General features: G+C 33.1%; 5 protein-coding genes across 8 annotated transcripts; 2 read left to right on the top strand and 3 right to left on the bottom strand.

Moving 5' to 3' along the window:
• Positions 1 to 1,451: 1,451 nt before the first annotated feature.
• Br140 (Bromodomain-containing protein, 140kD) lies at positions 1,452 to 12,142 on the top strand. Of its 2 annotated transcripts, XM_064358535.1 has the most exons (10): positions 1,452 to 2,084; positions 2,134 to 2,261; positions 5,047 to 5,187; positions 5,243 to 5,263; positions 5,320 to 5,498; positions 5,553 to 5,710; positions 5,763 to 6,002; positions 7,574 to 8,762; positions 11,172 to 11,691; positions 11,947 to 12,142. In XM_064358535.1, exons 1-10 carry the CDS (start codon positions 1,679 to 1,681, stop codon positions 12,058 to 12,060), a joined length of 3,096 nt encoding a protein of 1,031 aa, XP_064214605.1. In that variant the 5' UTR covers positions 1,452 to 1,678; the 3' UTR covers positions 12,061 to 12,142. The 2 variants fall into 2 exon arrangements, with proteins under 2 accessions (XP_064214605.1, XP_064214606.1); XM_064358536.1 differs by lacking the exon at positions 5,243 to 5,263 and having other exon boundaries at positions 1,453 to 2,084.
• LOC103313756 (uncharacterized) lies at positions 8,780 to 12,798 on the bottom strand. Of its 2 annotated transcripts, none has more exons than XM_015982428.2 (6): positions 12,638 to 12,798; positions 12,297 to 12,593; positions 10,923 to 12,250; positions 10,396 to 10,875; positions 9,057 to 10,348; positions 8,780 to 9,010 (listed from the first exon to the last, which is right to left on the bottom strand). In XM_015982428.2, the coding sequence occupies exons 1-3, from the start codon at positions 12,690 to 12,692 to the stop codon at positions 12,156 to 12,158; spliced, it is 447 nt and encodes a 148-aa protein (XP_015837914.1). In that variant the 5' UTR covers positions 12,693 to 12,798; the 3' UTR covers positions 8,780 to 9,010; positions 9,057 to 10,348; positions 10,396 to 10,875; positions 10,923 to 12,155. The 2 variants fall into 2 exon arrangements, with proteins under 2 accessions (XP_015837914.1, XP_008196075.1); XM_008197853.3 differs by having other exon boundaries at positions 12,297 to 12,524.
• A 3-nt stretch (positions 12,799 to 12,801) lies between these two features.
• LOC655786 (histidine-rich glycoprotein) lies at positions 12,802 to 13,739 on the bottom strand. Of its 2 annotated transcripts, XM_971036.4 has the most exons (4): positions 13,544 to 13,739; positions 13,470 to 13,493; positions 13,249 to 13,413; positions 12,802 to 13,196 (listed from the first exon to the last, which is right to left on the bottom strand). In XM_971036.4, exons 1-4 carry the CDS (start codon positions 13,692 to 13,694, stop codon positions 12,859 to 12,861), a joined length of 678 nt encoding a protein of 225 aa, XP_976129.1. In that variant the 5' UTR covers positions 13,695 to 13,739; the 3' UTR covers positions 12,802 to 12,858. The 2 variants fall into 2 exon arrangements, with proteins under 2 accessions (XP_976129.1, XP_015837913.1); XM_015982427.2 differs by lacking the exon at positions 13,470 to 13,493.
• A 190-nt stretch (positions 13,740 to 13,929) lies between these two features.
• On the top strand, positions 13,930 to 24,394 carry LOC655871 (sodium channel protein Nach). The gene is made up of 6 exons (XM_962433.4): positions 13,930 to 14,170; positions 17,531 to 18,224; positions 22,289 to 22,448; positions 22,498 to 22,663; positions 23,721 to 23,818; positions 23,871 to 24,394. Exons 1-6 carry the CDS (start codon positions 14,073 to 14,075, stop codon positions 24,047 to 24,049), a joined length of 1,395 nt encoding a protein of 464 aa, XP_967526.1. The 5' UTR covers positions 13,930 to 14,072; the 3' UTR covers positions 24,050 to 24,394.
• On the bottom strand, positions 24,040 to 25,838 carry LOC655951 (uncharacterized). Its single transcript, XM_962506.4, has 4 exons — positions 25,675 to 25,838; positions 25,420 to 25,630; positions 24,732 to 25,368; positions 24,040 to 24,684 (listed from the first exon to the last, which is right to left on the bottom strand). The coding sequence occupies exons 1-4, from the start codon at positions 25,786 to 25,788 to the stop codon at positions 24,054 to 24,056; spliced, it is 1,593 nt and encodes a 530-aa protein (XP_967599.1). The 5' UTR covers positions 25,789 to 25,838; the 3' UTR covers positions 24,040 to 24,053.
• Positions 25,839 to 27,327: the final 1,489 nt, after the last annotated feature.

The raw sequence follows: 27,327 nt of genomic DNA, 5'->3' as shown, positions 1-27,327 counted from the left end.
ATATAATCGAGTACGTGATGCTTCCTAGAACATTCAGTAGATTTTTTTTATTACCTTATCTTCAAGAAAAAAAAATGTATTTGTCAGTTATTGATTTAAATGTAAATTAGAACAAAAAATTAATAAGTCAGGAACTCAACCATTTTCCTGTAAAAAAAAACAAAAATTTGCTACTTAATAAATCGAGTAAAAAAATCATTAAATTAATCAAAAAGACATCACTAATCACTTTTACATTACAATACAAAATTGTAATTATTTCGCAAATTGCTGAAAATAGTGTTCAATTTGTCTTTTTTCTATCGTTATCTTGATACATTTCTTTTAAAAAATTTGCTTTAATTAGCTGAAACTACTTACCTACATTAAATTAGATCGAAATTAGATCGAAATTAATGCTATGTTAGATTATTTCACTTGTTTTAGTTTGTTTTTGAACTAAAGGTTTTTTTATTATGCAAGATTTTGTTAAAATAGGCAAAAAATCCAGCACAACTGTTCGAACTTATTGGGATTTTCTCTCGCTTTGCAAAATGGCGTTTCAAATAAATCACAAAACTACAAAATTTGGTCAAAGGTAATATTACTTTCACCTCTGTTTATTTTACATCTTCCAATTTTGTCTAATATTTTTGAAATTTTATGTAAAATTTTTAGTAGATGGGAAATAAATACGTTCTATTTGTTATTTTTTAATTTTTATAATATATTTTAATAGAGTAATAGTTGATTAATAAATAAAGCAAATTTGTGGCAAATGAGATAAACTGCTGCTATTTTTCACTAAAATTTTGACTTTGAGAAACATTAAAAAAGTTCGTTTAAAAAATTACAGTTTATTTCGTGACTGCTAAATTTAAACAAATCATTCTCAATAAATTATTGAATGAGTCCAAAAAATTAACGTGATTGGTTTCTAACGTTATTATAATGGCCGAACTTAAATGGACCAATCATATCCAAAAACACAATTATTCAATGAACCAAAAAAACTTAAGTGATTGGTTTTCTCCGCAATTTTAATGGCCGACCTCAAACGGCCCAATAAAATGCTTACAAACTTTACAACAATTAATACGCACTCTACGTTAATTCATAAAAAGATGTGTCTGTCTTTGTTGCATCTCAATTCAGTTTTTTTACTATGATTAAAAACACCAAAACTGGGTCAAAGTGGGGCAAAATTATCTTCGTTTTCTTAAAAAAAGGTAAACAAACGACTAATAAAAAACAAATTTGAGTATTTTATTGGTAATTATTATAATTGCAGTGTCCGAGTTGAGATTTCTAAAATCTAGGGAATTTTCGTTGGGCGGAATATCCGCAAAACCAAACAAAAAAAATTATTAGTACAGTGTTTATTGCAAACACTATCAACATCACACTTATTTCAAACATATCTGTCCCCAATACTCAATCTTATCTCACTTAATCCCCAATTAAATAAATAAACTCGCTTTAATAGTGACTGTAATCCCCCACCGCCACAGTTGGTATCCCTTTTTATTGATGTTGACCCAAAACATCAATAAAAACACAATTTCTCGCTTAAAACCTCCTTCACACCAGTGTTTTTTCTGGTAATGCCTCCAAAACCCCCAATTGTGCCCCCCACACCGGTGCAAACCCCCCCAGTGTTGTGATTTGCTCCCTCCAACCAACCTAACCTCACTCCACAATGGGCATAGATTTCGATATTTTGGAGCATTGTAAGAAAGTGCGAGCCGACCATGGCCCCCCTTACACTTGCCCCATTGAAAAGTGCGGCCGGACGTACAAATCAGTGTGCGGGTTACAGTACCATTTGAAAAGTTACGACCATGATAACCCGACACCTTTACCACCGTGTACCCCCAGCACGCCCAAGAGCAAGAAAGGACGGGCTCGGGCCACTCCGGCTGCGGTCCCTTCGGCTCCAAGTGTGCCCGAACCTTTGACGTTTGAAGAGGCCCAGAAGATGGTACAGTTTGATATCAATGGGCAGGTTTTGCGGTGGAATATTAACGAAGCGTTGGATATGGTGTCCAAGGAGGACTTGTCGGACGATGACGTGCCCGATATTGGGCGATTCGAGCAAGCTCAAGGTGAATTTGGGTGGGATTTTGGTATTTTTACGAAAAAAAAATGTTTCAGAGCCTTCGGCACAGTTACCTGAAGCCAGTTACAAAGAACTCGATAATTACAATATTTGTGACGCACCTCCGCGCCCCAATGCCTACATCAGGTTTATCGAAAAGAGTGTGGAAGAGCTGGATGGCGAGGTGATTAATTTTGAATCAGTTGATTTGAGTTGATTACAACAGTAGTCTAAGATCAGAATTAGGGTCGTTCTTCATTCATCTGCTGACCAGACGAAGCTTATTTATTATCAAATACATAATATATCGCGAATAAGTTGCTTAAAAAATTGTTTAAGACCACAAAAAATGGGGCTAACAGCGTTGAATTTTAGCTTTTTTTAGGTGTTTTACAGCCGTTATAAGTAACGTTTTTGAATGTTATTTACAAGATACATTCTTCTACTCGGGTTGTATGAGAGAAAGTCTTTTAAAATGTGATCAATGGTTTATTTAGTTCAGAAAAAAATCCTGAAAACTGAAAAAAAAACATGATACATTCTTTATTCCCAAGAGCCTACAACAGGGCCAAAAGTATTTTATTTTCTACTTAACACTTAGGGTCGAGTTCATAAATAAATCTAATTGTTGATTTAAATTTAATGTTGACTTTAACGAAAAACTTATTTCATAATCACTTTAATTGTAAATTTAAAAATCAATGCCCCTTTAAGTTTAAAGCCACAATTTTTGGCCATTAACGCATTTAATTCTCTACGTAAATTGTGTAAAAAAATTGAGAGTGAATAATAATAATAATAATTAATATTATTATTTATTGGAATCAAAATCAACGACGATCGGATCAACTTCCGTAACAGGTTTTAAGTAAAATGAGTTGTAACGTTTCGTCTATATAATAAACATCATCAGGCTTTTAATTCGTTTAAATTAAACCAACTGTTGGTTTCTTGGTTTAAGAGGTGAGTTACCCAAATGCAGGAAATAAAATATAAAATAATCGTGCTCCTAAAAACTATAAACAAAAAGTAAAAAAAAGAAAAAACCACATGAAATTTAACCTAAGTCTCAAAAAATGTATATGCAATTTTTTTATGTAATTAAATGAATGAAAATGAATATCACAATTACTAGTAATATTATTAAAATTACTGCACATTTCGTACAACGACGATTTTAAAAGAATATTAGTATTACAATGGTTACAACAAAGTCATTGAATAACGTGAGTTAATTCTAGGAACCAGAAAAATTATCCTATTCGCCAGATTAATACAGTCTATCTTATTTTTCAGTAATTTATGTTAGAATGCGATACTTAAGATAGCTCTTTTGATTTCTAAAGAATTGAACAAATGATCACAGTTTTCTCACTTGAAACGCACAAGGGCAAAAAATAATTAGGGCTTTTAAATTCGTAAACTCTCTATGATTTCAATAAATAAGTCCTAAAGTTTTAAACGAGCTATTAACAATATTTGTGATATTCACAAACGAAAGTTTGTTGTCGAAGGTAACTTTTAAATCTTTAAATGTGACTGCTCCTTGTAAAATGTGTCTATTAATATTATAGTTGTACACAATCTTTTTTTTTCTTATTTGTCTAAGACGTAATAAAATATTTAGAAATATTCAGTTTAAATACAATTTAAAAATATTTCTACTTTTCCGAGGTTTTTTTATTATTATAATTATTAGTATTATAATTATTGCAAAAAATACAATCGTTAAAAAGTATTAATGATTTAGGGAACAATGGATTTTTTTGAAGAAAACGTAAATGCTAATGTTTGAAAAATTTTAATTACAGAGCATTTTGCTAAGTTATAAAAAATTAATTACTAATTATTCTTTGACATTGTTGTAGTTCCTAATCATCATTTTATTGTTCCCAATATTTCGCAATTTTATTTATGTAAGATGGAACTGCTATAACTTTTTTTTTGTTCTTTGTGTATTTTTTAAACAGCTTCAACTGCTTGCAGATGTTTTTCTGTCTTTGTTTTTCTATTTGCCGAATTTGGTTTTAATTTGCTCAAAATTTCTGTGACATTAATTTTTTTAAATTAATTTTTGAATACTTTTCAGATAATATAATTTTATCAGTCATCTTCGAGCTGTAATTTTTTTTTAATTTACGGTGATTGTCAAATTTTGCATAAATTTTGATGTGATTTAATTTTATGAAAAATCTGTTAATTTTCCAAAATATCATTTTTTAATGAAAACATCAAACCTTTGCTTCTTTTAATTTTTGCATTTAGTAAAAAGATTAGTTTGCAACAAAGTTTGTTCACAGAAAATAATAATTAATAACCAAAAGTTATTTTTCTAAAGCTTACGAAAAAATATTAGTTGTTAGACGTAAATCAAATTCAGTTTCACAAGAACGGTTCTCTCTTTTTGATAATATTGTTAGTAGTTTTTATTTCTGTTACAATTTTCGGATTATAATAAAATTGTTACTTAGCATAATTTTTGTGTTCCTTCCGTAATTTCACTAGTTCTCATTTTTGTAATATACTTCCTCTGTATTACGTATGTTTTCACAAAAAATCAATCATAACATTTTTATTATCAGTAAGTAGATTAGCACCTGTAACTTTTTTAAAAAGGTAAGCCATTTAGAAAATAAAAGTTGGCAGAATTATGTCCCATCCGTAATCAATAATCATGGAATGGGTGAATTTGGATTAAATTAAATGTCCAGTTAGTTAATTTTCTGTTTTTTTTTAACTAAATAAAGCCATGAGCGCATTTTAAAATACTTTATTTCCTACAGTTCAAGTAAAACTGCTGTAAAACAGTAAGGAAAATGGCTGAAATTTGACGCTTTCTAGCCCCTTTAATCAGTGTTGAACGTATTTTTTAGGCAACCCATTTTTGATACATTCCTTTGATAAAAAATAAATTTCATCGGGTAAGCAGATGAGTGAAGTACGATTCTAATTCGTATCCTTCACTCTAGGTTGAGTATGATGTGGACGAAGAGGACACCACTTGGTTGTCTTTAATGAACGAAAAACGCGAAGCTGCGGGCCTTAACCCCGTCTCGGTGGACTCCCTTGAACTCCTGATGGACCGCTTGGAGAAAGAGTCCTATTTTCAGGTATAACCGCCCCCTCAATTTAAAATCCCTAACCCCAACTTGTATTGTTTTAAAGGTCTATCACGTAAATGGTCAGGTTTGCACTTTGCGAAAAATTCACAAATTCCGTGTTTTATTTCGAGCTGTTTTCAGGCTTCGGTAAACGGTCACACGGGGGCTGTGGTGGACGACGATGCCGTCTGTTGCATTTGCATGGACGGGGAATGCCAAAACACTAATGTTATTTTATTTTGCGACATGTGTAACCTTGCCGTCCATCAGGACTGCTACGGAGTGCCCTATATCCCAGAAGGCCAGTGGCTGTGCCGGAGGTACATATTTAATTTTTTCTACAAATGCAGTTTTACAATTATTGCCAATTTCAGGTGTCTTCAGTCGCCCAGTCGGGCCGTTGATTGCGTCCTGTGCCCCAATCAAGGGGGCGCTTTCAAGCAAACGGACAGGGGGCACTGGGCACATGTCGTTTGTGCCCTGTGGATCCCCGAGGTCCGGTTTGCTAATACCGTTTTTCTCGAACCTATCGGTATATCACGGACGGTGTTACCAACAAGAGAAAAATTTATTCGTTTTTTTAGATTCCATAGAAACCATTCCAGCAGCAAGGTGGAAGCTGACGTGTTACGTGTGCAAACAGAGGGGCGTAGGGGCGTGTATACAGTGTCACAAGACCAATTGCTATTCGGCGTTTCATGTCACGTGTGCACAACAGGCGGGGCTTTACATGAAAATGGACACCGTTAAAGATACGGGGGATTCACAGCCGGTTCTTGTGCAGAAAATCGCCTACTGTGATGTGCATGCGCCCGCGGAGAGCAGTACGTTTCGGGGAAACCCTGTCTTTTACCTTCTTTTTTTTAAATTCATGAGGAAAAACGAAAACCAAATGCTACCAGATTTTAACATTTTTTTTAAATATCTCTATATCCAGTTTAGGTATAAAACCCAAATTTTGGCTAAGTCTACAAGTAATCAAATGCCACACGTTGGTCAAATTTCAGACATTTTTGCGCCACTCTATATAAAATATACAGGTGTGTACTACGAGTTTGTGCCAGATATAACGAAAAAAGAAGAAAAATTTTTATTTTCTTGTCAGAATTTTTATAAAAAAAAACAACTCCTTTTAAACAAGGACAAAAAGTATGTTGGTTCGATTTTATGATGATTTTTTCAATTTCTCTCGATTTTCGGTACCGGGAACATTTATCGAGCAATAACTCCGGAGGTATTAGATGTAAGCCTATGAAGTTTATTATCGTTGGAAAGCTCTTTTAATTATCTATCTTCAAAAAAAAGATCATTGCTTTCCGACTAATACTTTTCGAAAAAATTGCAAACAAATGTAAAAATCGGTAATAATAAAAAAAAATTATAATGAAAAAAGTATTGGAAATTTGGCGATTTTCTCGACGCCAGTCGATTCCTCGGATAATTTTACATAGGTTTGCATCAAAATAGTTACACTTTTTTGAATAGTTTTGTCGTAATTGAGAAAATAAAAAAATTGTTAACACATCAAAATGGACAATTTGAAAAGTGTTTCAAGATTAAAACAATTAAAAGTCATTCTTTCTGATTAATTTTGTGCTATTTACGATGGAATAAAGCTTTTTTCCTGACTTAGTTTCGCCGTAATCAGCGTTTGAAAATTGCAAAAAAAATTTTGAGATATCGCCTTAAAAACTGTGCTATTTGGTAAAGCTTTGGAAATCATTTTTTTCATTTTCCGCTAATTCTGTAGTTTCGCCTAAATCGGCGTTTGAAAATTGTAAAAAAATTGAGAAAGAAAGTGTAAAACACAACTTTTTTTGCGTTTTTCTTGGAAACTATAACACTCAGGGCAAAAATGAAAAAAGGATTAGATGGCGGTTAAAATTTTCTATTTTTTTGTCAAAACCCGGAGCCCCGGGCAACGGTTTCGAATACAGAGGCATTTTAATTTTTTTCACTGAAAAAATTGATAGCTTGAAAACTAAAAGTTGTAAACCAAAAAATAATTCTATTGAATACTACGTATTGTACCAGCATTTTTACAACACTAGCTTACTCGGGAATTTATTTAGAAGCTTATGTATAACTTGAAAACTATTTTGATTTATGAATTTTGCAGTTTGCTCAACATAAATTGATTTCCCGTATTATTTTACGTAAATTGAGAAAATAATAAAATTAAAAAATTTGGAAAAATTCGTCAGTAGTTCCAAGTGATGATAAATTTTGACATTTAGATCGTTCTTTGTTAAATATTTCCGAAACGGGTGTATCTTTAAAACCCATCTTTTGCCCACGTTATTAACTATTACACATGTTGGTCAAAATCGGTGGTGAAATTTTGCGCCCCCCTGTATAAAATATACCGGGCCCTTTCTATAAGTTTTTTTACCAGGTGAGGCGAAAAAAGAAGACGCCCGCCAGAAAATGAAGAAAGCTCGCAAAATGCTTGCGAAAAAACGAACATCGGCTCCGGTCATCCTCATCCCCACCATTCCCCCGGACCGCATCCAAGAAATCGGTGCCTTGGTAACAATTACGAAAAAATCGCAATTTATCCAACGTTTGATCGCTTATTGGACGTTAAAACGCCAATTTCGAAACGGTGTGCCCCTTTTGAGGCGCCTCCAGAGTGCCCAAGGGGGCCCTCGAGACTCCAATACCAGCAACGTTGACACTATTGAGTTGTGTCGGCAGCTGAAGTATTGGCAGTGTTTGAGACAGGACTTAGAACGTGCCCGATTACTGTGCGAATTGGTCCGAAAACGCGAAAAAATCAAACTCGAATCGATCAAAATCTCCGAAAAGTGTCTCAAAATCCAGTTGAAACCACTGGAGGCGAGTTTGCGCCTCGTCCTTGACCTGGTGGCCGCCAAGGACACCAATGAGATATTTAGCGAACCGGTGGACCTTGAGGAGGTTCCAGACTACACCACTGTGGTATCCGAACCCATGGACTTGAGTACCATGAGGAAAAAGCTAGACGATGGTCTGTACCCTGATTTAACTTCGATGGAGAAAGACTTCGATTTAATGATCGCCAATTGTCTCGCTTACAACAATCGCGATACAGTTTTCTACCGGGCGGCCATCAAAATGCGCGATCAGTGTGGCGCCATCTTCCGGCAAGCGCGCAAAGAGCTGGAAACTTGCGGTTTGTTGAACGAAGCGAGTGGCGAAACTCCGGCGTCGGGGAATGAGGAGGCGCTTGCCTCGGATATCGACAAGGAATTGGAGGGTTTGCAAGGGAAGGTGGGGCCAGACGTGATCACGAAACTTGAGGAGTTATTGGTCAAAAGCCAGGCCCTCAAGCACGGATTGGCCCGAGCGAAGCGAGTCAAAGTAGTGCGCAGCGAATTAAACAAGGCTAGGAAGAATCTAGCCAATACGGACAGCTCCCAGTCGGATGGCGAGAACGAAGGGGGCGGGGACTCCAAAAACAGCTCCCAGAGCTCAGGCGTGTCACCTAGTGGTGTCAACCGGCGAACTGCCGTTCTTTTCACGCGCAAAGCGCAGGCGGCTTTGAAAAAACCGGCTGAAGAGAAGGAGGACAAGGGGACTCCGCCCCCCGAAGCCCCCAAGCCGTAAGTAAAGCCAACTATTTGTTTTAAGGTTTTATTAGCCGAGGCGAAGCCGAGTTTTCAATTTCACTTGAAATAGGGTTTTATGGCTTGACATAAATCATTCCATTTTTCACAATAATCGTTAGAATTATACAAGTCTTCATTGATGTACATACCCATCGACTTGCCATCGTCACAATAACTGTTAAAACATGTGTACGGTTCAGGGCATGCTTGACGAGGACCGCACGGTTCAAGTAGTGTCACCTCTGGAAAGTTTTATTACAATTTTTGTTTTTTTTTGGTTTTTCACACCTGAAATCGCTAAAAATAACATGAGAAGGATTATTCTTGTCATTTTGGACGTTTCAATGACAGTGACACGAACTTATTGTCGTTTATTTTTATTTTAATTATATTCTTATCGACGTGACGCCGTTATTATTTTAATTTTTTTGTTATCAAAGGTTCGTTTGAACGAAAATTGTTGAAACAAAAACAAAAATTGGTAAAGGGAGTGTCCAGTGATAAGAAAAATGCGTTTATTTTAGTCAGGATGTTTATTAAGCGACGTAGCGACACGAGGCGAAGCCGAGTGTCGTTAAAGACCTATACAGGGTGATTCTTTTAGGGTCTACACTGGAATATAACCAGAGCTTTAAAGTGTTGTAATCGGTCTAAATCGACTTTAAATAAATTATTTTCAAAATCTATTACTATTATTATGGCGCCAACTTTGAAATTTTAAATAGTTACCACACATTTTTATGCATTTTTTAATTCACGTTCTCAAATTGAGTAAAATTTACCCAAGTTGTTCGTACTTATTTGTCATAGTTTTTTGACTTTTTTGACAGTTTTTTGTAAAAATTTTCATTTCAAGAGTTTATTCAAAATATCGCAGCTCTTGAACCCGTTGCGATTATTTTTTTGCATTTGATAACCGAAGGTTTGAAGAGCCTTTTTAAAATTTTCAAAATTGTCAACTGTCAAATTGCAAGGCTAGTATGATTTTTTCAAAGTAGCTGTCAAAAACAGCTATAACTCTGTTTTTTTAATGACAATCGAAAGAACATCAACATTTATGGTAACTTTTATCAACACCTCCTATATCTATTGCTTACATTTTTGGAAATAATCACAAAAATCACAAACATTTTTTGCGATTATTTTAAATACTGTAAGAGATAGATTTAGAAGATATTGATAAAAATTCCCATAAAAAGCGATGTTCTTTTGATTTCAATTGAAAAATCAGGATCGTTTTATTGGAAAAACCTATTTTATAATCAGTTCCGGAATCTTAATGTAGGCTCTAAAATAATCACCCTGTATAACCTGTTATCAGTAGTAGGCTTCGCCTCCTGTCTAAAACCCGAACGACTGTAGATTTTATGACGAATCTAGTGTACTGTTGATATTCACGATAATTTCATAGCCTTCTTGACTCACAAATTGGCTATAATCGGTGCCATTTAAATCATAGTAGACTTGATTGTTATCATCGACTCGTATTTGTCTTTGTGGTGGCAAACCTGCAACGCACCGATTTTCAAAACATTGGTAACCTTCAGGACAGGAGAACAAGGAACCACAGGCTCCTTCCCCTAAAAAAAAACAATGTATTTTTTTTATTTTCTGACAATTGGCTTACCTGTCGTTACACAATAAAACAAAAACGTAACGATAAAAAAAAGTTTCATTTTGGACGGTTCAGTAGTGAGTGAGAATTTTTTACGAGGGACACTTTTTAAATTATGGCCGGTATTTATCGCGTCGTAAATCAAGTAGGCGATTGGCTAATTTGCGCAATTAATTGCTACAAGATAAGGGAAAGTAATTAATTAACACAGGAAGTATCGGAAAAATATAATGCGTTTGTTTTTGTCATTGGTTTATTTTATGAGGCGAGGCGAAGCCGAGTAGTAAATTTATTATGATTCTGAGCTGTTACTAGTGTAATTAGAATTACTTTCACTACTGTTTAAACTTTGGCTATAATCGGAGCTACTGTCGTCGTAAATCACAATAATTCTCCTGTACATGCCCATGGTCAAGCCGTTATCACACCGACTGTTGAAACATTGATAACCGTCCGGACAGGCGTCTAAGGGGCCACAAGGGCCCCCGTCACCTGAAATTTCCAAATTTTTTATTTTATTATTTTGTCAATTGACTCACCTGCGAAAACGAACGAAAACAAAAGAGTGACAATGGCAAAATTTAACGTGTTCATATTGAGTCGTAGTTGGCTGTGAGGTGATTTAACGACGGCCGCTATTTAAAAAAGCATTTTATCATTGTTATAAATCAAGCAGCCGACGCTGATTAATGGCCTGACTGCTGGAAGATAAGTCAAATTGGGCCAACGATGCGTCACACGAGGCGAAGCCGAGTGTGTTAACCCTATAGGTTTTTTGTCATTTTCAGTAAGAAGAAAGGCCGTCCCAGACGCACCGCCGAGGCCACTGTGGGCCCCACCGTCGACTCCAAAAAGCTCGATTCGGTCCCTGACAGCTTCAAAGTGTACCGCGCAGGTCACCAGACCTCAGCCGACGAAAACAGTGACAGTGGCACGAGTCTGTCAACTTGTTACTCGCACGAACTGTCCGAAGTCGAGTCCGAAGACGACAGTAATTCGGACACGGTGCCCGAAAATTCGGACCTCGTGCCCGAAAAAATCGAATTGAAGCCTTTGCAACTAGTTTGGGCGAAATGTAGGGGATATCCGTGGTATCCCGCGCTGATAATTGACCCCGAAATGCCCAAAGGGCACGTACATAAGGGGGTACCGATACCGTCGCCCCCGGCCGAAGTCTTGGCCTTGAAATCGAATTATACCGAACTTGTGTATTTGGTGTTGTTTTTTGACGCGAAAAGGACGTGGCAGTGGCTACCGGCCGAGAAATTGGAGATTCTGGGGATTGATAGGGAGAGGGACGAGGCGAAGGTGAGCCCTTGTACAGGGTGTTTCAAGTTTTAGAGCCAGTCAAATAATAATTACATCGAGTTGCCCTAAAGAAAAAATATATTTTTACTCATACCATGAAAATTTGGGATAAAATTGAAGCGTGTTACAAACTCTATCGTTTGAAATATAATTTGTTTCTTTTAAGCAACTAGAAGTATTTATTTTTTGACTGGCACTGAAACTTGGGACACCGTGTATGTTTGCGATTTGTCATTTCTGTAATTGTTTTTGCAGACGAATGAACCGAGGAAGCCTGCCGATAGAAAGGCTGTGAAAAAAGCGTACGAAAATGCACTACAGTATGAGTCTCAAGTCAACGAGCCGGACGCGTCAGAGGCGGCGGCGTAAATTTGACATTTCAAATGTTTTTATTTTATTCCAGATCTCGTTCTTAATTAAGATTTTGAATAAAAAAATTATGCAAAATTAACATTCGTTTTATTTCACGAGGCGGAGCCGAGTGACTTTTTTCCCGTTTTCGAATTTTTCTTGTGTTTTTTCACAATTTTTTTCTTATTCTTCTTTATTGCTTTACGTCCTACGGTACGAACGTTGTAAGTGTTTTAAAATATTAAATTACTCACTTTTCCCCGTGTTGACATAGGGCGGAAATGCCAAATTCGACTCGTTTGAAAATCGGTGTTTAATTCCGATAAAATCAACGATTCGGTTTGGGTTAAAATAAGGCCCATCTGGGACTTCGGTGTCCAAAAATGGGTCATAAATGTGGTTGGGGGGGAACTCAGTGGCCACTATTGGTACTTCGTTGTCGGGAAAATCATCACTGTCACTACTACTGTCATCCTCATCTTCTGTTAACAAGACGTAATGACATTTAGAATGATCATGGGGGCGGGGCTTGACGTGTTTCGGGGGCCGAGCTAAAAAATATGACTACAATTTGTAGAAAAAAAATTGTATTTACCCCAAGAGCAAGCCCCTAAAAGAGCCAAAACGAAAATCACACTTTGTGTCTTCATAATCGACAAGCAACTAACACTTTTGCGACGTGTTTGTCGCTTTTAGTGGAATTTATGCTATTATCAGTAAAAATTCTTAAGATAACATTCCAAAAAAAAAACACAAAACTGCTATGTATTTTTTATTATCCCACAACCTCAAATTTCACATTGGATCACAAATCATTTAGTTATGTTCGTGTTTCTCATGTTGGTACTGTTTTCCATGCGCGTTGTGTTTCCCCTGTTCGTGAACATTATGTTTGTCATGCGCGTGCGCATGTTCCTTCTCGTGCGCGTGCGCATGTTCCTTCTCATGCGCGTGCGCATGTTCCCTGTTCTCATGCGCATGTTTCGCATTTGGATGTTCTTTATGGTTGTTTTTCCCAATTGGAATGAACTGTTTCGCATGGTTGATCAGTTGGTCCAACCCTTGATGGTTCTCCTTGTCATGGGCGTGTTGATGGTTACTTTTGCCCGATTCGTGTTTGTTGTGTTTGGCGTGTGGGTGGCTCTTACCATGTCCTATAAAAAATCAATTTTTTTTGTTAATTTAAATTAATTTTGGAGCCCTTACCGAGTTTTTGGTGTTTGGAGTGTCCCAAAATTCTGTCACTTTCGTTGCTTTCCGACGATTTGCTGTCGGATCCGGACCCGGAGTGGCTCGAGGGTTCCGTCACCGGAGTAGAGGGGCTGCAGGTGCACGGGCACCCGGAGCCAGTGCTTCCGGAGTCTGGGTCACCTATAAAAAAATCACATTTTGTTTTTGTAAAACACCAATATGGTGTTATAACTTACTGGAAGTGGGAGTTCCAGAACTGTCTGTAAAAAAAAATGCAATTTTTTACAATTTTTGGCAAAGTTGTACTTACCGGAACCCCCGGTGGTGGGGGTGGAGGTGGTACCCGAAGGGCTGTCGGTGGTACCGGAAGAGCCCGAACAGTCGATACTACAGACTTTTGTTTCCCAAGCCAGGGCCGAAACTAGCAGCAAAAGTGTCAGAAGAACGATTTTGGTTGCCATTTTTGGGCCGATTGATTGAGTTTTCTCTGTGTGGCGTATTTAAACAGTTGGAAGTATGTCTCAAGTATTCAGGAATTTTGTTATCGAGGTATTCAGTTGCCATGGGTTGGATTTTTTTCGAAATTTGCGATAAAACAAATACTTTAATAATAAATGGAAATTATTTGACGTCAGTTGGGGCATAGTGAGATTTTTTATTGTGAGTCATCTGAATATTGAATTAGGACAACAAAAGGTGGTGATGATAACGGAAATTATCGTATTTTACTTCTTTTAGTTGGAAAATGGGATAATTTATATTGATTTAGCAATTACTTCAAATAAAAGCTGATACACCTATTGGAAAAATTGTAGTAACGTTTATTCAGTGATTTCAAAATGAGCGAAAAAACATCACCCTTACGATATTACCTCCTCAATACTTCGTTTCATGGCTTTCGGTATATTTCGGAAGCTGGAAGGCACTGGACTGAGCGGTAAATTTTAATTTTCGGCATTAAAAAAATACAATAAGAAAAAACTGTTATTAACCACTAAAGTTTTGTATTATTTGTATAGTTTCTCAGATTGCATTAAATTTGCTTAGATCCTAGAATCGGGAAATCTTTAAGGTTTTTGAAAACTTAAAACTATAGAATCTGAAAAATAATATGATTTTCTGTAAGTTTAAAATTAAGTCGGAAACATGACAATCATAGAGTTTTAGAATCTTTGAGTCGTTATTGAAAATTTTAAACAGATATAATCATCATGTTTTATGATACGTTAAATTTAAATTTTTAAATTCTAGGACTTTTAAAATTTAGATTCTGTGAACTTACACGCCTACATTTTTTAAATCCTTTAAATACGTTTGTCTATTATAAATATAGTTCAGACTTTTTGGCACAAAAATGATGGAATAAGCGCTAAAATAAGCTTAAACTTTAAGCAAAATATGCATAAAAATGTACTGAAAATATATCTAAAATTATACTCAATTTAAAAAAAAACTATTCAAAAAAAATTTATTTATCAAATGTTTAACACAAAACAAGATTTTATAAAAAAAATAATTAATACATCAAGTACTTATTTCAAGAATAATTTTTTTTCGAAATTCTATTAAGTTTTCGTGTTAGTTATTATTTCTTTAAAGGTACCTTAATACAATATTTTTTTTTTTTGTAAAAAATTATGCTCAAAAATGACTTCTGATTCAGAAATATTGCTTTCAGACCAGTCCTTTTTTTAATCAAATTATTTAAGTTGCGTTCCGAGCTCAGTACTAATATTTTCCGAACTTGGTCGAATTCGTTCGTCAAATTTTTTATGAACCCGAAATATTATAAATGTTTTGTAACTATTAGATAATACTAAAGATAAAAATGCTTAAAAAACTTGAAAATTATCAAAATTAGCACAAAAAAATGGTTGATTTGAAACAGAAATGTTTAAATTGTCTACATAGATAAAAATTAACTCTGCTTGGAATCCGAACTGTAATTAAAAGAGAAAAACGAAAAGACTGATCTTTCTTTTAAACTGAACAAACATCGAATTGTTTTGCCACAAAAAATACAAAAAAGTTAATAAGATCTTGTTTGAAACTCACTTCCATGATCTTTTGGCGAAATAACAAAATTATATGTCTGTTTTTTGATAATATTGAAAATAACGTTGTTAAGTAATATTTAATATTTTGGTATTGTAATTATAATATAAATAAATAATAATTATCATTGATTAATTAATTAATAACTATTATTATTCCATAATTTTGCCACACACTGTATACATTTCTAAATGTGTAAGTGGATATCTCAGAATTTTACAAAAGAGATTATGTTTGATTGATATATAATTTTGCAGTTCAAGATTTCTGAACTTTAAAATCTGGAATCCTGGAATCTTAGAACGATTTGATTCGATTATTTGAACGAACAGAGATTTTTTATTTTAAAATTTCATTCTAAGAAATTACAGAATCTTGAATGTTAATGATAATAATAATAATAATAATAATAATAATAATAATAATAATAATAATAATAATAATAATAACCTTATTGCCAAAATACAAATCTACAAAAAAGGCAAAAATTGTAAATAGAAAACTTAAGATTAAGTACAGAGTGTTCGTTAATAAATAATAACAGTAAGAGAAAATATAAAGTAACATAACATTTTTAAGATAGGAGAAAGGTTCAAAAAATAATGAAAAGTTGTGAAAAAATAAAAATTGTTTAAGAATTAATTCGTTACAACCAAAAAGGTTAATCTCATTTGAAATACTGTTGATGTACCTGTAAAAAAAATTAATCTATAAATACCGCAAGGTATTTCTTGGAAATTCTTGGAAATTCAAACAGAGAAACCTGAAACTTTGAGATATTGTCCTTTATTTTTTTACAAAACGACTTTATCGCAAATATCTAGAGATTTAAAAAAAAATCTTTAAAAATAATAAATAATATCAATAAAAAACAAACAAATTCAAATATTTTTAACAAAAAAGTCAATTCTTTATTTAATTACAATTTTCACCCTTTACCAAAAACCGAGGCAAGGAAAGTAAATGTGTTACAACATTTAGCATTTATGTATTATTTAAAAATTGAAATATATACCAAAATCAAATCCGATTTCAAATTCAAAATACATATTGGAAAGATTTTTGTTAAAGCTTTTATTTAAATAACAGAGAAAAGAAATTCAACCAAACTCTTAACAATTATTATATCTATGGACAAACTTTTGTTATACGGTCCAGAAACTGATACAGCAAAATACCATATTTTCGTTTAGTTTCATGTAGTTCTATTTAAGTTTGCCGTAGTAGTTTTTTTAAATTTGTTTGTCTACTTAAGAGAAAAAAGAAGAGAGTGCTTTTTTTAAACTGAACAAATATAGATTTGTTTTATCATAAAAAATACTTAAAAAAAGTTAGTAAGATTTTGTTTGAAACTTATTTCCATGACCATTTGGCAAAATAACAAATTTATATGTGTGTGCTTTGTGAGTATTTAAATTTACATATAATTTAACATGTACTATTTTCAAAAACAAATAAAATTAAAATTTTTATTAATTCAGTAATTATTGTTCTTTTGCTGTATTTGTTTTTCATTTTGTATTATTATTTTTATTGTTATCTTCTACATTTTTGCAAAAGTATTCAGAACACATTATCTACTTTCCTTTTAATATTACTAAGAAATTATATCATTTTCTTATATTAATATTTTATTACGTATTTTCTTTTCGCAGCTATTTCTAGTTTTATTATTTGTGTTTATATTTGAAAATTTATGTTTTGTTTTGCTTTAAGAGAAGTTATTAGTAGAATAGCAATAACTTCACATATTTTTTTGTTTTTTAATAAAAGTTTTTATTATTATTATTATTATTATTATTATTATTATTGTCATTTCAAAAATTAAAACATCTCGCAAGTCGGGCAAAAATTGGGGGTTTCTTTTAAAAAATGTTGATGACGTCTCGACGGCATTATTCAAAAACCAAAAAATAACAAATCCGTGGTTTCGGGGAAAAACAAGATAAGTCGGAATTTACATTTTTCAGGACAAACTGTATGTTGTCAAAGAAATGGTAATTATTGTCTCTTAAATAGAAATAACAAAAGCTTTTAATATAGTTTTATCTTTTTCTCTCTCGTAAAATACAAATTACGTCCATCTTTTGCTATTACAAGTAAAAGCATTTATCTCCTTTTTTTTTTATGATAAACATAGGTGTAGATAATTTTGGGATTTGAGATTTTTTTATTTTAAAATTTTATTCTAAGAAAAAAAATCTAGAAATTTAGAAAATCTTCAACATTAAAAAACCCCTAGCGTTTTTTGGGCCCTTTGCTGCCTCCTCAGCTGGACCGCCACCCTCCTCCTGATCAAATCCTCCTGGGAGGACTTCCAAACCAACGCCATCAGCTTCGTGGTGGACACCAGCTACCTCCCCTGGGACACCCACTTCCCGTCCATCTCCGTGTGCGAAAGCGACAACCAGAAACGCATCGCCGAAATCACCGACCGCATCTACGGCGACCCCCACGACTACAACCTCGACGAAATCGTCAAAGAACTAGTCTACTTCCGCGGCCTCTCCTTCTACACCCTGCAAATCTGCGGCCCCGAGGCCCAGGTCCCGAGCGAGGACTGCGCCAAGGGCGACCTGGGGCACTTCTCCCAGCTCGTCCGAAGCAACTGCAGCCAGATTTTCCGCAAGTGTAGATGGAACGAGGAGGAGTTCGACTGCTGTGCGCACTTTGGGGCGCTCGACACCGAAATGGGCGTCTGCTACGCCATTAATTCCATCCAGGAGGACAAGACCAAGAGGCTGAAGATGGTGTCCAACATCAAAACGGGGCCCGGGAAGTTGTACCTGGAGATCAACGGGTTCGCGAATGTGTACATCCTGGGGGAGCAGGAGGTGCCCTCCATGACCACGCTGACCACGGACGTGATCCAGGTCACGCCACATATCCACTACAGGAGGTTTCTGGCCGTCAAGGAAATTGATAATCAACCAGAAGTATTTTTTAAAATGCAGTAGCAGTGTCGGATTATGGGCTGAACTAAAAAAAAAACAAACAAACAAAACGTCAGGCGCTGTAGAATTTTTATTTATGGCCTGATTTCAAAAATTAAAAAACTAAAATAAAATCGCTTTTGACATATACTTCTAAAATTTTTCAGAATGTCAGTATTTTTTAGCCTAAATTCTCTTCATAACCTGAAAGGTTTTAGTATTTTTGGTGCAATTTGTTTTTTTACTAGAAATTTTAGTTTAAAAAAAATTAATAATAAAGTTGGAAAATTTTCTCGGAGCAGAGGCGTATTTTTTTATTTTTATTACCTTTTATTAATTTTATTCAAATTTCTTAATTGTTGAAACAATATTTTTGTTAAAAATAGAATATATTGCACATGTTTGTGTGAAAATAATTGATGTCTTTTAAATTACGAAATGAAAAATATACTTTTGAACTGTTAAATTTAGCCCAAAATATTCGGACATTTAGCTTCAGGTTATACTAAGAGCCAAAAAGTTTTAAAATAAAAAAAAATTTAATAAAATAAAAATAATATTGACAATTAAACACAGAAAACTTTATCTTTTTTGATTTTTTGATTTTTTTGCTTATTTTTTTGGAAGTTTTTATTCATTCAAAAAATTAAAAATGACGTCATAACTAAAAAACCAATAGCGCCATAAATGTCAGTATGGTGTTGGAAAGTAGCATTAAAAAAAAATAAAATTGACGTGTTTGAGATTTTTTTTAAAATGACTAATAGGAAAGATACGAATTTTGTGCGTTACTTTTGGTTCAGTCTGAATTTAGTTTATAACTGATTAAGATTTAATTCAATTTAATAAAATAAAAATAATATTGACAATTAAACACAGAAAACATTATCTTTTAGTTCTTTCTTTATTTTATAAAATACAATTGTTTTGATGTTGTTTTTTATTAATTAGCATAAAAACACTTAATATGTAACCTAAACATAAAAAATTAAACCAAGAACAATCACTCCTTATAAAATAAAGCAAGACCAAAAAGATAAGGCTCTTAGAAAACTTTCAATAACTTTTCTAATTTATTTATTTTCTTCTTTTTTGATTTTTTTGATTTTTTTGCTTATTTTTTGGAAATTTTTATTCATTCAAATATTAAAAATGACGTCATAACTAAAAAACGAATGGCGCCATAAATGTCAGTATGGTGTTGGAAAGTAGCATTAAAAAAATAAAATTGACGTGTTTGAGATTTTTTTTAAATGACTAATAACAAAGATACGAATTTTGTGCGTTACTTTTGGTTCAGTGCTGGATTTAGTTTATAACTGCTTAAGATTTAATTCAATTTAATAAAATAAAAATAATATTGACAATTAAACACAGAAGAAAGCTTTATCTATTAGTTCTTTCTTTAATTTATTTTATAAAATGCAATTGTTTTGATGTTGTTTTTTATTAATTAGCATAAAAACACCTAATATGTAACCTAAACACATAAAATTAAACCAAGAACAATCACTCCTTATAAAATAAAGCAAGACCAAAAAGATAAGGCTCTTATAAAACTTTCAGTAACTTTTTTAATTTTTTTATTTTCTTCTTTTTTGATTTTTTTGCTTATTTTTTTGGAATTCTTTATTCATTTAAAAAATTTAAAATGACGTCATAACTAAAAAACGAATGCGCCATAAATGTCAGTATGGTGTTGGAAAATAGCATTAAAAAAAATAAAATTGACGTGTTTGAGATTTTTTTTTAAATGACTAATAACAAAGATACGAATTTTGTGCGTTACTTTTGGTTCAGTGCTGGATTTAGTTTATAACTGCTTAAGATTTAATTCAATTTAATAAAATAAAAATAATATTGACAATTAAACACAGAAGAAAGCTTTATCTATTAGTTCTTTCTTTAATTTATTTTATAAAATGCAATTGTTTTGATGTTGTTTTTTATTAATTAGCATAAAAACACCTAATATGTAACCTAAACACATAAAATTAAACCAAGAACAATCACTCCTTATAAAATAAAGCAAGACCAAAAAGATAAGGCTCTTATAAAACTTTCAGTAACTTTTTTAATTTTTTTATTTTCTTCTTTTTTGATTTTTTTGCTTATTTTTTTGGAATTCTTTATTCATTTAAAAAATTTAAAATGACGTCATAACTAAAAAACGAATGCGCCATAAATGTCAGTATGGTGTTGGAAAATAGCATTAAAAAAAATAAAATTGACGTGTTTGAGATTTTTTTTTAAATGACTAATAACAAAGATACGAATTTTGTGCGTTACTTTTGGTTCAGTGCTGGATTTAGTTTATAACTGCTTAAGATTTAATTCAATTTAATAAAATAAAAATAATATTGACAATTAAACACAGAAGAAAGCTTTATCTATTAGTTCTTTCTTTAATTTATTTTATAAAATGCAATTGTTTTGATGTTGTTTTTTATTAATTAGCATAAAAACACCTAATATGTAACCTAAACACATAAAATTAAACCAAGAACAATCACTCCTTATAAAATAAAGCAAGACCAAAAAGATAAGGCTCTTATAAAACTTTCAGTAACTTTTTTAATTTTTTTATTTTCTTCTTTTTTGATTTTTTTGCTTATTTTTTTGGAATTTTTATTCATTCAAAAAATTAAAAATGACGTCATAACTAAAAAACGAATGGCGCCATAAATGTCAGTATGGTGTTGGAAAGTAGCATTAAAAAAAATAAAATTGACGTGTTTGAGATTTTTTTTTAAAATGACTAATAACAAAGATACGAATTTTGTGCGTTACTTTTGATTCACTCTGGATTTAGTTTATAACTGATTAAGATTTAATTCAATTTAATAAAATAAAAATAAAATTGACAATTAAACACAGAAGGCTTTGTCTTTTAGTTCTTGCTTTATTTTATAAAATGCAAATGTTTTGATGTTGTTTATTAATAATTAGCATAAAAACACTTAATATGTAACCTAAACACAAAAAATTAAACCAAGAACAATCACTCTTTATAAAATAAAGCAAGACCAAAAAGATAAACTTTCAATAACTTTTCTAATTTATTTATTATTTTCTTCTTTTTTTGCTTATTTTTTTGGAATTTTTATTCATTCAAAAAATTAAAAATGACGTCATAACTAAAAAACAAATGGCGCCATAAATGTCAGTATGGTGTTGGAAAGTAGCATTAAAAAAAATAAAATTGACGCGTTTGAGATTTTTTTTAAAATGACTAATAACAAAGATACGAATTTTGTGCGTTACTTTTGTTTTTGTGCAACATTTATCTAAGTTAAACACAAAAATACGTTCGTAGTTACACTAAGTTTCTCAACGTTAAGTTTTGTTTTGACAAATGCGGATCTCTGAATTTACAATGTTTAGAAAAAAAAAGAAAATTCCTAAGTTTATTTCATAAGAAAATTTATTAGGTAATGTAGATAACTACAACTGATTACGAAAAAATTATTATTGTAATTACATAAAAGCGGTAACTGTTCAAAAAATTATTACTATGAAAATAAGCTGATGGTGGCGTTGATATTGTTAAGTTTTTATGCCATTGATAATTTAGGTGTTTGGTCAATTGTTTTTTTTTCTCAAATACAATTTTCTTCATGTTTACTAGAAGTTAATTACAAAAAAGTTCAACTAATATTTATTTCAGTGTTACTTGTACTTAATAAAAGATTCAGTATTTTGTTTCATGCCTAACTACAAAAATAAAGATCCTAAAAATGAAAGTAAATAAAAATGCATTACTCAAAAAAATATTTCACATAAGAAATAAAATGAGTTATTTAACAATACTACAGCCATCTTTATAATTTAAAAATGCAACTTTACAACTAATCAACTGAGTCGAAGAAGTGAGAAACTAGAGTATTAAACTTAAATTAAAAACAAGATAAGCATTTTTTAATACACCTTTAAAATATCAATGTTTATAGCGATATTTAAAGCAATTATTTGATCTAATTTTTCGAAAATAATTATATTATTATAATACACACAATCCGGCACTGTGCAGTAAGTGGTTGGCAGTTTGTTTGAATCACAATTTTTAGGTGAAAGATGTGAGCATTCGCCAACGCAAGTGCCGTTTTTCGGACGAATCCGATTTAAACGTTTATCGCTACTATAGCTATAGCGCTTGTTGCGTGCAGTGTCGGAAAGACGCACAGCTCAAAATTTGCAATTGTGCCCACCATTTAATGCCCAACACACGTAATAATTAATTCATTTTTATTGCAAAAAGTCGCAGTTAAGTTTTTAGCACCAAAGAACAAATGTAACATTACGGGCCTGTATTGTTTAAGCAAACATTACAATGAATTGTCCGTTTTGAAGCCGTATTGGGCCAACAGGACCGGACTTGTGTGCGACTGCCTGCCCAGCTGTACCGAGATGGAGTTGGCTGTGGTCAGGGATGATAAGATTGGGTATTGAGTATTGAGTAAACTCTCATAGTTTTTGACGTATGTCATTTTTTTATACAAATTTTTATGTGCAGTTGGTTATTTAAAAAATTACAATAAGTAAATAATTCTTTTTGCATTTGATAGCCAAAGGTTTAAAGAGTATTTTCAAGCCTTCAGGATTGTCAACTGTTAAATTGCATGGCAACTATGATTTTTTCAAAATGATGATTAAAAAATTATTATAAAACAAATTTTTCAAATGGAATGACCATGTTTTTTCAATGGCAATCAAAAAAACATTATTTTTTTACAGACTTTTATTAACATCTTCTATATCTATCTCTTACAGTTTTTGAAATAATCGCAAAAAACAGTATTTTGGCTCATTATTTTCATTTTATATCAAGTTAACTTTTGAAAAGATAATAAAATTGTACTAATAATTAAAAAAAATGTCCTAATTGTTCATCCTTTTCATCCAAGAAGTTTAAAATTGTTTAAAACAAACTGAGTTACTTTACATAATTCACTAAATTATAATAAGCTTTAATTAAATATTATTATTTTATTGCTTATTTGATAATAAACCAGCTAAAAACTAAATAAAATATTGAAGTTTGACAATTGTTGACCATTTTGCAAGGTCTACTTGATTAACTATGAAAATTAACAAGTAAAATCCGTTTTTTTGTGATTTTTTTCAAAAACTGTAAGAGATAAGTATAGAACGTATTGATAAAAGTTACCATAAATATCGATATTCTTTCGATTACCGTTAAGAAAATAGGATCATTCCATTTGAAAAACTGAGTTACAGCAGTTTTTTCAAAACCATTTTGAAAAAATCATACTAGCCACGAATTTTGATTATTGACAATTTCAAAAATTTTACAAAACTCTTCAAACTCTTGGGTGTCAAAACACTCAAAACTAATTAAAATTTGGTATACAGCGTGTCCCAGAATTGGCGAATTCCGAGTCCAAAAAATTTTCGTAATTTTTCTTAATTAGTCGGAAATTACCAAAATTTTAAATATTTACTTAAAAAATATTTACAAGTAGTTATGTTTTTGCTTAGCATTCCTGAAGATTACGCTATTGTGGAACTGGCGTTAGAACGTTTACCAACTGAGCGCTACAAAAGGAACGTCGTTAGAGGGAAATTAGATCTAGTCGGTACTCAAATAATTAAATTATTGGTAGTAGTTTTTTGAATTTTGATTTTTAGTGTCAATGGGTGGCAGCACTGCCCTTTTTTTGGGCGCCAGCATTTTAAGTTTCGTCGAAGTGTTGTACTACTTTTTCGTGCGCCCTGTCAGCGACTCGCTTATAACCAAACAAAAAATGAAAGAAAACCAAAAATTCCGCCGTTTCAAGGACCAATCAAGACTCCCAACAATTTCATAAACTTTTATTCAAGCATCTCTCGCAATTTCTTCCGCAAGATTTTCCCAATTTCATTGCGGGGAATCCCCTCAATGAACCTCACCCCGCCATGCAAGTGCTTCTCCTTCGTTAGAAACCGCCCCACGTGCTCCACCAACTCGCTTTCGTCCACTTCCGCCCCTTTTTCCCGCACGACGAACGCCACCGGTAGTTCCCCGCACCTCTCGTCAGGCCTGCCAACCACCGCCGCGTCCGCAACGCCCGGAAACATCAACAAAACCTGCTCGACTTCAAGCGGCGGCACTTGAAACGACTTGTACTTAATCAAATCTTTCATTCTATCAACAATAAAAAAATACAAGTCTTGGTCGTAATAACCTAAATCTCCGGTACGGACGAATCCGTCCGAGTCAAACGCCTCTCGGGACTTCCCCGCATCGTTGACGTAACCCTTCATGGCGAACCCCTTAACGCAAATTTCGCCGGTTTGGTTACAACCGAGCGGGTTTCCGGTTTCCGGGTCCACGATTTTGACCTGGTGGCCCGGAGTCACCCTACCACAGCTTCCGGACTTGCCGCCATTAACCGGAATTATGAATATGGCGGCGGCCAGTTCGGTTAAACCGTAAACCGTGCGAATAGTTACGATTTTAAACCTGGAAGAGTTGCAGAAAAAATTATGTATGTGACTCGGGTTTGTTACTTGTCTAGGATTTTCTCCTCCGTGTTTTTCCGCAATACACCAGCCGCTAGGTAAATTTCCTTGACTGAAGACAGGTCGTACTGGTCCACAAGGGGGCTATTAGCCAAAAAATCGCCCAATGAGGGGACCAGAAACAATTTCCTGACTCCGTGGTTTTGCACATTTTCGAGGTAAATCTTTGGTTGGAAATTGTCCATAATTACGATTTTAACCCCCTGGTAGAGGGATGTGTACGATAGGGAAAACCCATGGACGTGGTACACGGGTACCACGTTAACAATGGGGTTGGGGGATTTTGGGTACAAATCGTCATCGTCGGAGTGGCACAAATTCAACCAAACGTTGGCATGCGTGATCATGGCCCCCTTTGGCAGGCCGGTAGTGCCAGACGAATGACAAATAAAAGCCACTTGATCTTCCAAATCCTCAATTGTTTCAAATTCAAAAATTGAACAGGGATTTTTGAGCAAATCGCCAAGTCGGGTGGTACCCCTGCTCGCATCTGGCGCTTCATCAAACAAAACAATTTTTTCAATAAAATGACACTCTTTCCCGACTTCTTGCACCTTATCTAGTGCCTCACTAACACAAAAAATTAATTTTGGTCGTGACAACTCAAAATAACGTTTCAGTTCGTCTAAAAATTATGTTTAGTAGTGACGTTTACAAATTTAGGGGAATTACACACAAGTTGTATATCGTGGATTGAGCAAATGTACCGGCGCTCCTAAATACAATGCTGCCAACGTTACCACCCAAAATTCCCCCGAATTGCCACTCACAATCGCAATTACGTCATTTTTGGCGATTTTCATTTGCTCTTGCAAGTTTACGGCGAGGTTTTTGCTTTTGGTGGCCAACTCGTGGTAAGTCCAAGTCACACTGGCCTTCACCTTGACCTAAAATTCGATTTGGAGTGCGTTTTTTGTGGTTTTGGACTTACCAAAGCTGTGGCATTTTCAGGGAATGAGTTAAATCGGTCATGGAGTAATTTCCCGACAGATTCGTAGGGGATTTTGATGTTTTTTAAAGGAGCCGTGATAATTCGGGACTCCATTTGGGAAACTGGACGTGTGTTAGCGTTTTTGCCCGATTTTAATTATCTCGGAATGGTGTTTTATCGCGCTGCGGTTTTGGAATAATTTTATTGGCTTTAGGAGATTATTTAATTGCCTGAATGTGACTAAAACATAAATAAAAAATATTTTTTTATAAATAATCATGTCGTGTCCGTAGTATAAACGCTCTGGGTTATTAAGGGGGAGAATACTCACGCTAAAAAACGTCAAATTAGGTAGTACATTTTTTATAGATAATTGTAGGATCATTGATCATTATTTGATTTAGTTCTTTTTATCTTGTTGGAGATTTCTTATTCAATTAGTGAAAAATTAATATCAAAAAATTTATCAATATACAGTCAAACAAAGTGAAAATGACGCCTCAATAAACCAGCGCCTGCTGTGTTACAATTATTACGAGTACAATTACTCTTCTATTACAATAACTTTGCAATTATTTTTTCATTTTTTATTCATTTTTGTAATTTTTTAAGTCTAGCACTTAACCTCCTTAACAATTATTATAAAAAGTAAATAAAGAAAAAAGCAAATAAATAAATGAAATGAATAAACTTAAGAAAACTGACACAAAATAACAGAAAAAAACAAGAAGGGAATAAAATGCAAAAGGAATTCTCAAAAAAAAACAAGTATTAGCAACAAACTGCTTTTATTTTATTGCGGAAATTGTTTATCGAGCGTTTTTCATTAAACAAATGACAGCAATTGTATATCTTTATGGTACTGGAAGAGAATGATCTTTCAAATTGCTGTTTTAAACTTGGGTAATTATGCAAAGAAACTTGATGGCAACTTCTTCTTAAATAAACACTGACAAAAAATATATATTTGGTCTACTGGCAACCAACCAAGTTCTTTTATTTTTAGCGATGCATAGTCATATTTTCTTAATTTATAAATAAAAAATAATAGATAGTGAAACCATAGTTAAGGTTAGAAAGCACCAATGATTCACAGAGTTTTTTTCGAAGTATTGTAGTTGGAATATAACATTTTTAAGGCAAAATAAAATCTTACAATTAAGTTAACATGCTTTCTAAATGAAAATTCCGAATCCATTATAATTCCAAGATTGTTTACGTTATTGGAGACACCTATTTGTAGTTGTTATATTACCAATTTTGAGATTTATTTTCTTGTGGAAATTCAAATTGACGAGCATTTGCTCGCCTTTAATTCAAGCCAGTACTTTTAGAAAATAAAAATAAATCATTTAAATCTTGATTAATAAAATTAATTTTTGCTCCGATTGTAAAGCCCCAACTACCTTAATTAATTCGCAATTAAACGCATGACTAACTGATCATGTGATCAAATTCAACAAATGATTGGTCCATTCGCGTTGTTAACTCTTAACAACGAATTAAATTCTAACACAGCTTTATAGAAGCGCCATTAAATGCCTGATTAACTGCTCACGTGACCAAATTAAGCCAATTTGTTGGTCTATTTGCGTTGTAAACTTTTAACAATGAATTAAAATTTGATGAAGCTTTCTAATAACCGGCCCTAAG

Source organism: Tribolium castaneum, chromosome 8 (assembly GCF_031307605.1).
Source record: "Tribolium castaneum strain GA2 chromosome 8, icTriCast1.1, whole genome shotgun sequence".
NCBI lineage: Eukaryota > Metazoa > Arthropoda > Insecta > Coleoptera > Tenebrionidae > Tribolium > Tribolium castaneum.
The sequence above is the reverse complement of the archived record's forward strand: the minus strand, read 5'-3'. Positions and strand labels throughout refer to the sequence as shown.

What these genes read in the sequence shown, in the direction of transcription:
- Br140 (XM_064358535.1), top strand. Translation starts at nt 1,679, where the DNA reads ATGGGCATAGATTTCGATATTTTGGAGCATTGTAAGAAAGTGCGAGCC. An exon ending in GGCCAGTGGCTGTGCCGGAG is followed by an intron (nt 5,499 to 5,552) that starts GTACATATTTAA and finishes TGCCAATTTCAG; the next exon opens with GTGTCTTCAGTCGCCCAGTC. An exon ending in CCCCCCGAAGCCCCCAAGCC is followed by an intron (nt 8,763 to 11,171) that starts GTAAGTAAAGCC and finishes TGTCATTTTCAG; the next exon opens with TAAGAAGAAAGGCCGTCCCA.
- LOC103313756 (XM_015982428.2), bottom strand. Translation starts at nt 12,692, where the DNA reads ATGAAGACACAAAGTGTGATTTTCGTTTTGGCTCTTTTAGGGGCTTGC. An exon ending in TTTAGGGGCTTGCTCTTGGG is followed by an intron (nt 12,594 to 12,637) that starts GTAAATACAATT and finishes CATATTTTTTAG; the next exon opens with CTCGGCCCCCGAAACACGTC. An exon ending in CTATGTCAACACGGGGAAAA is followed by an intron (nt 12,251 to 12,296) that starts GTGAGTAATTTA and finishes TTCGTACCGTAG; the next exon opens with GACGTAAAGCAATAAAGAAG.
- LOC655786 (XM_971036.4), bottom strand. Translation starts at nt 13,694, where the DNA reads ATGGCAACCAAAATCGTTCTTCTGACACTTTTGCTGCTAGTTTCGGCC. An exon ending in TTCTGGAACTCCCACTTCCA is followed by an intron (nt 13,414 to 13,469) that starts GTAAGTTATAAC and finishes ATTTTTTTATAG; the next exon opens with GTGACCCAGACTCCGGAAGC. An exon ending in CTCCAAACACCAAAAACTCG is followed by an intron (nt 13,197 to 13,248) that starts GTAAGGGCTCCA and finishes GATTTTTTATAG; the next exon opens with GACATGGTAAGAGCCACCCA.
- LOC655871 (XM_962433.4), top strand. Translation starts at nt 14,073, where the DNA reads ATGAGCGAAAAAACATCACCCTTACGATATTACCTCCTCAATACTTCG. An exon ending in AAATTGATAATCAACCAGAA is followed by an intron (nt 18,225 to 22,288) that starts GTATTTTTTAAA and finishes CACAATTTTTAG; the next exon opens with GTGAAAGATGTGAGCATTCG. An exon ending in CCATTTAATGCCCAACACAC is followed by an intron (nt 22,449 to 22,497) that starts GTAATAATTAAT and finishes TTAAGTTTTTAG; the next exon opens with CACCAAAGAACAAATGTAAC.
- LOC655951 (XM_962506.4), bottom strand. Translation starts at nt 25,788, where the DNA reads ATGGAGTCCCGAATTATCACGGCTCCTTTAAAAAACATCAAAATCCCC. An exon ending in CTGAAAATGCCACAGCTTTG is followed by an intron (nt 25,631 to 25,674) that starts GTAAGTCCAAAA and finishes ATCGAATTTTAG; the next exon opens with GTCAAGGTGAAGGCCAGTGT. An exon ending in CAATCCACGATATACAACTT is followed by an intron (nt 25,369 to 25,419) that starts GTGTGTAATTCC and finishes CATAATTTTTAG; the next exon opens with ACGAACTGAAACGTTATTTT.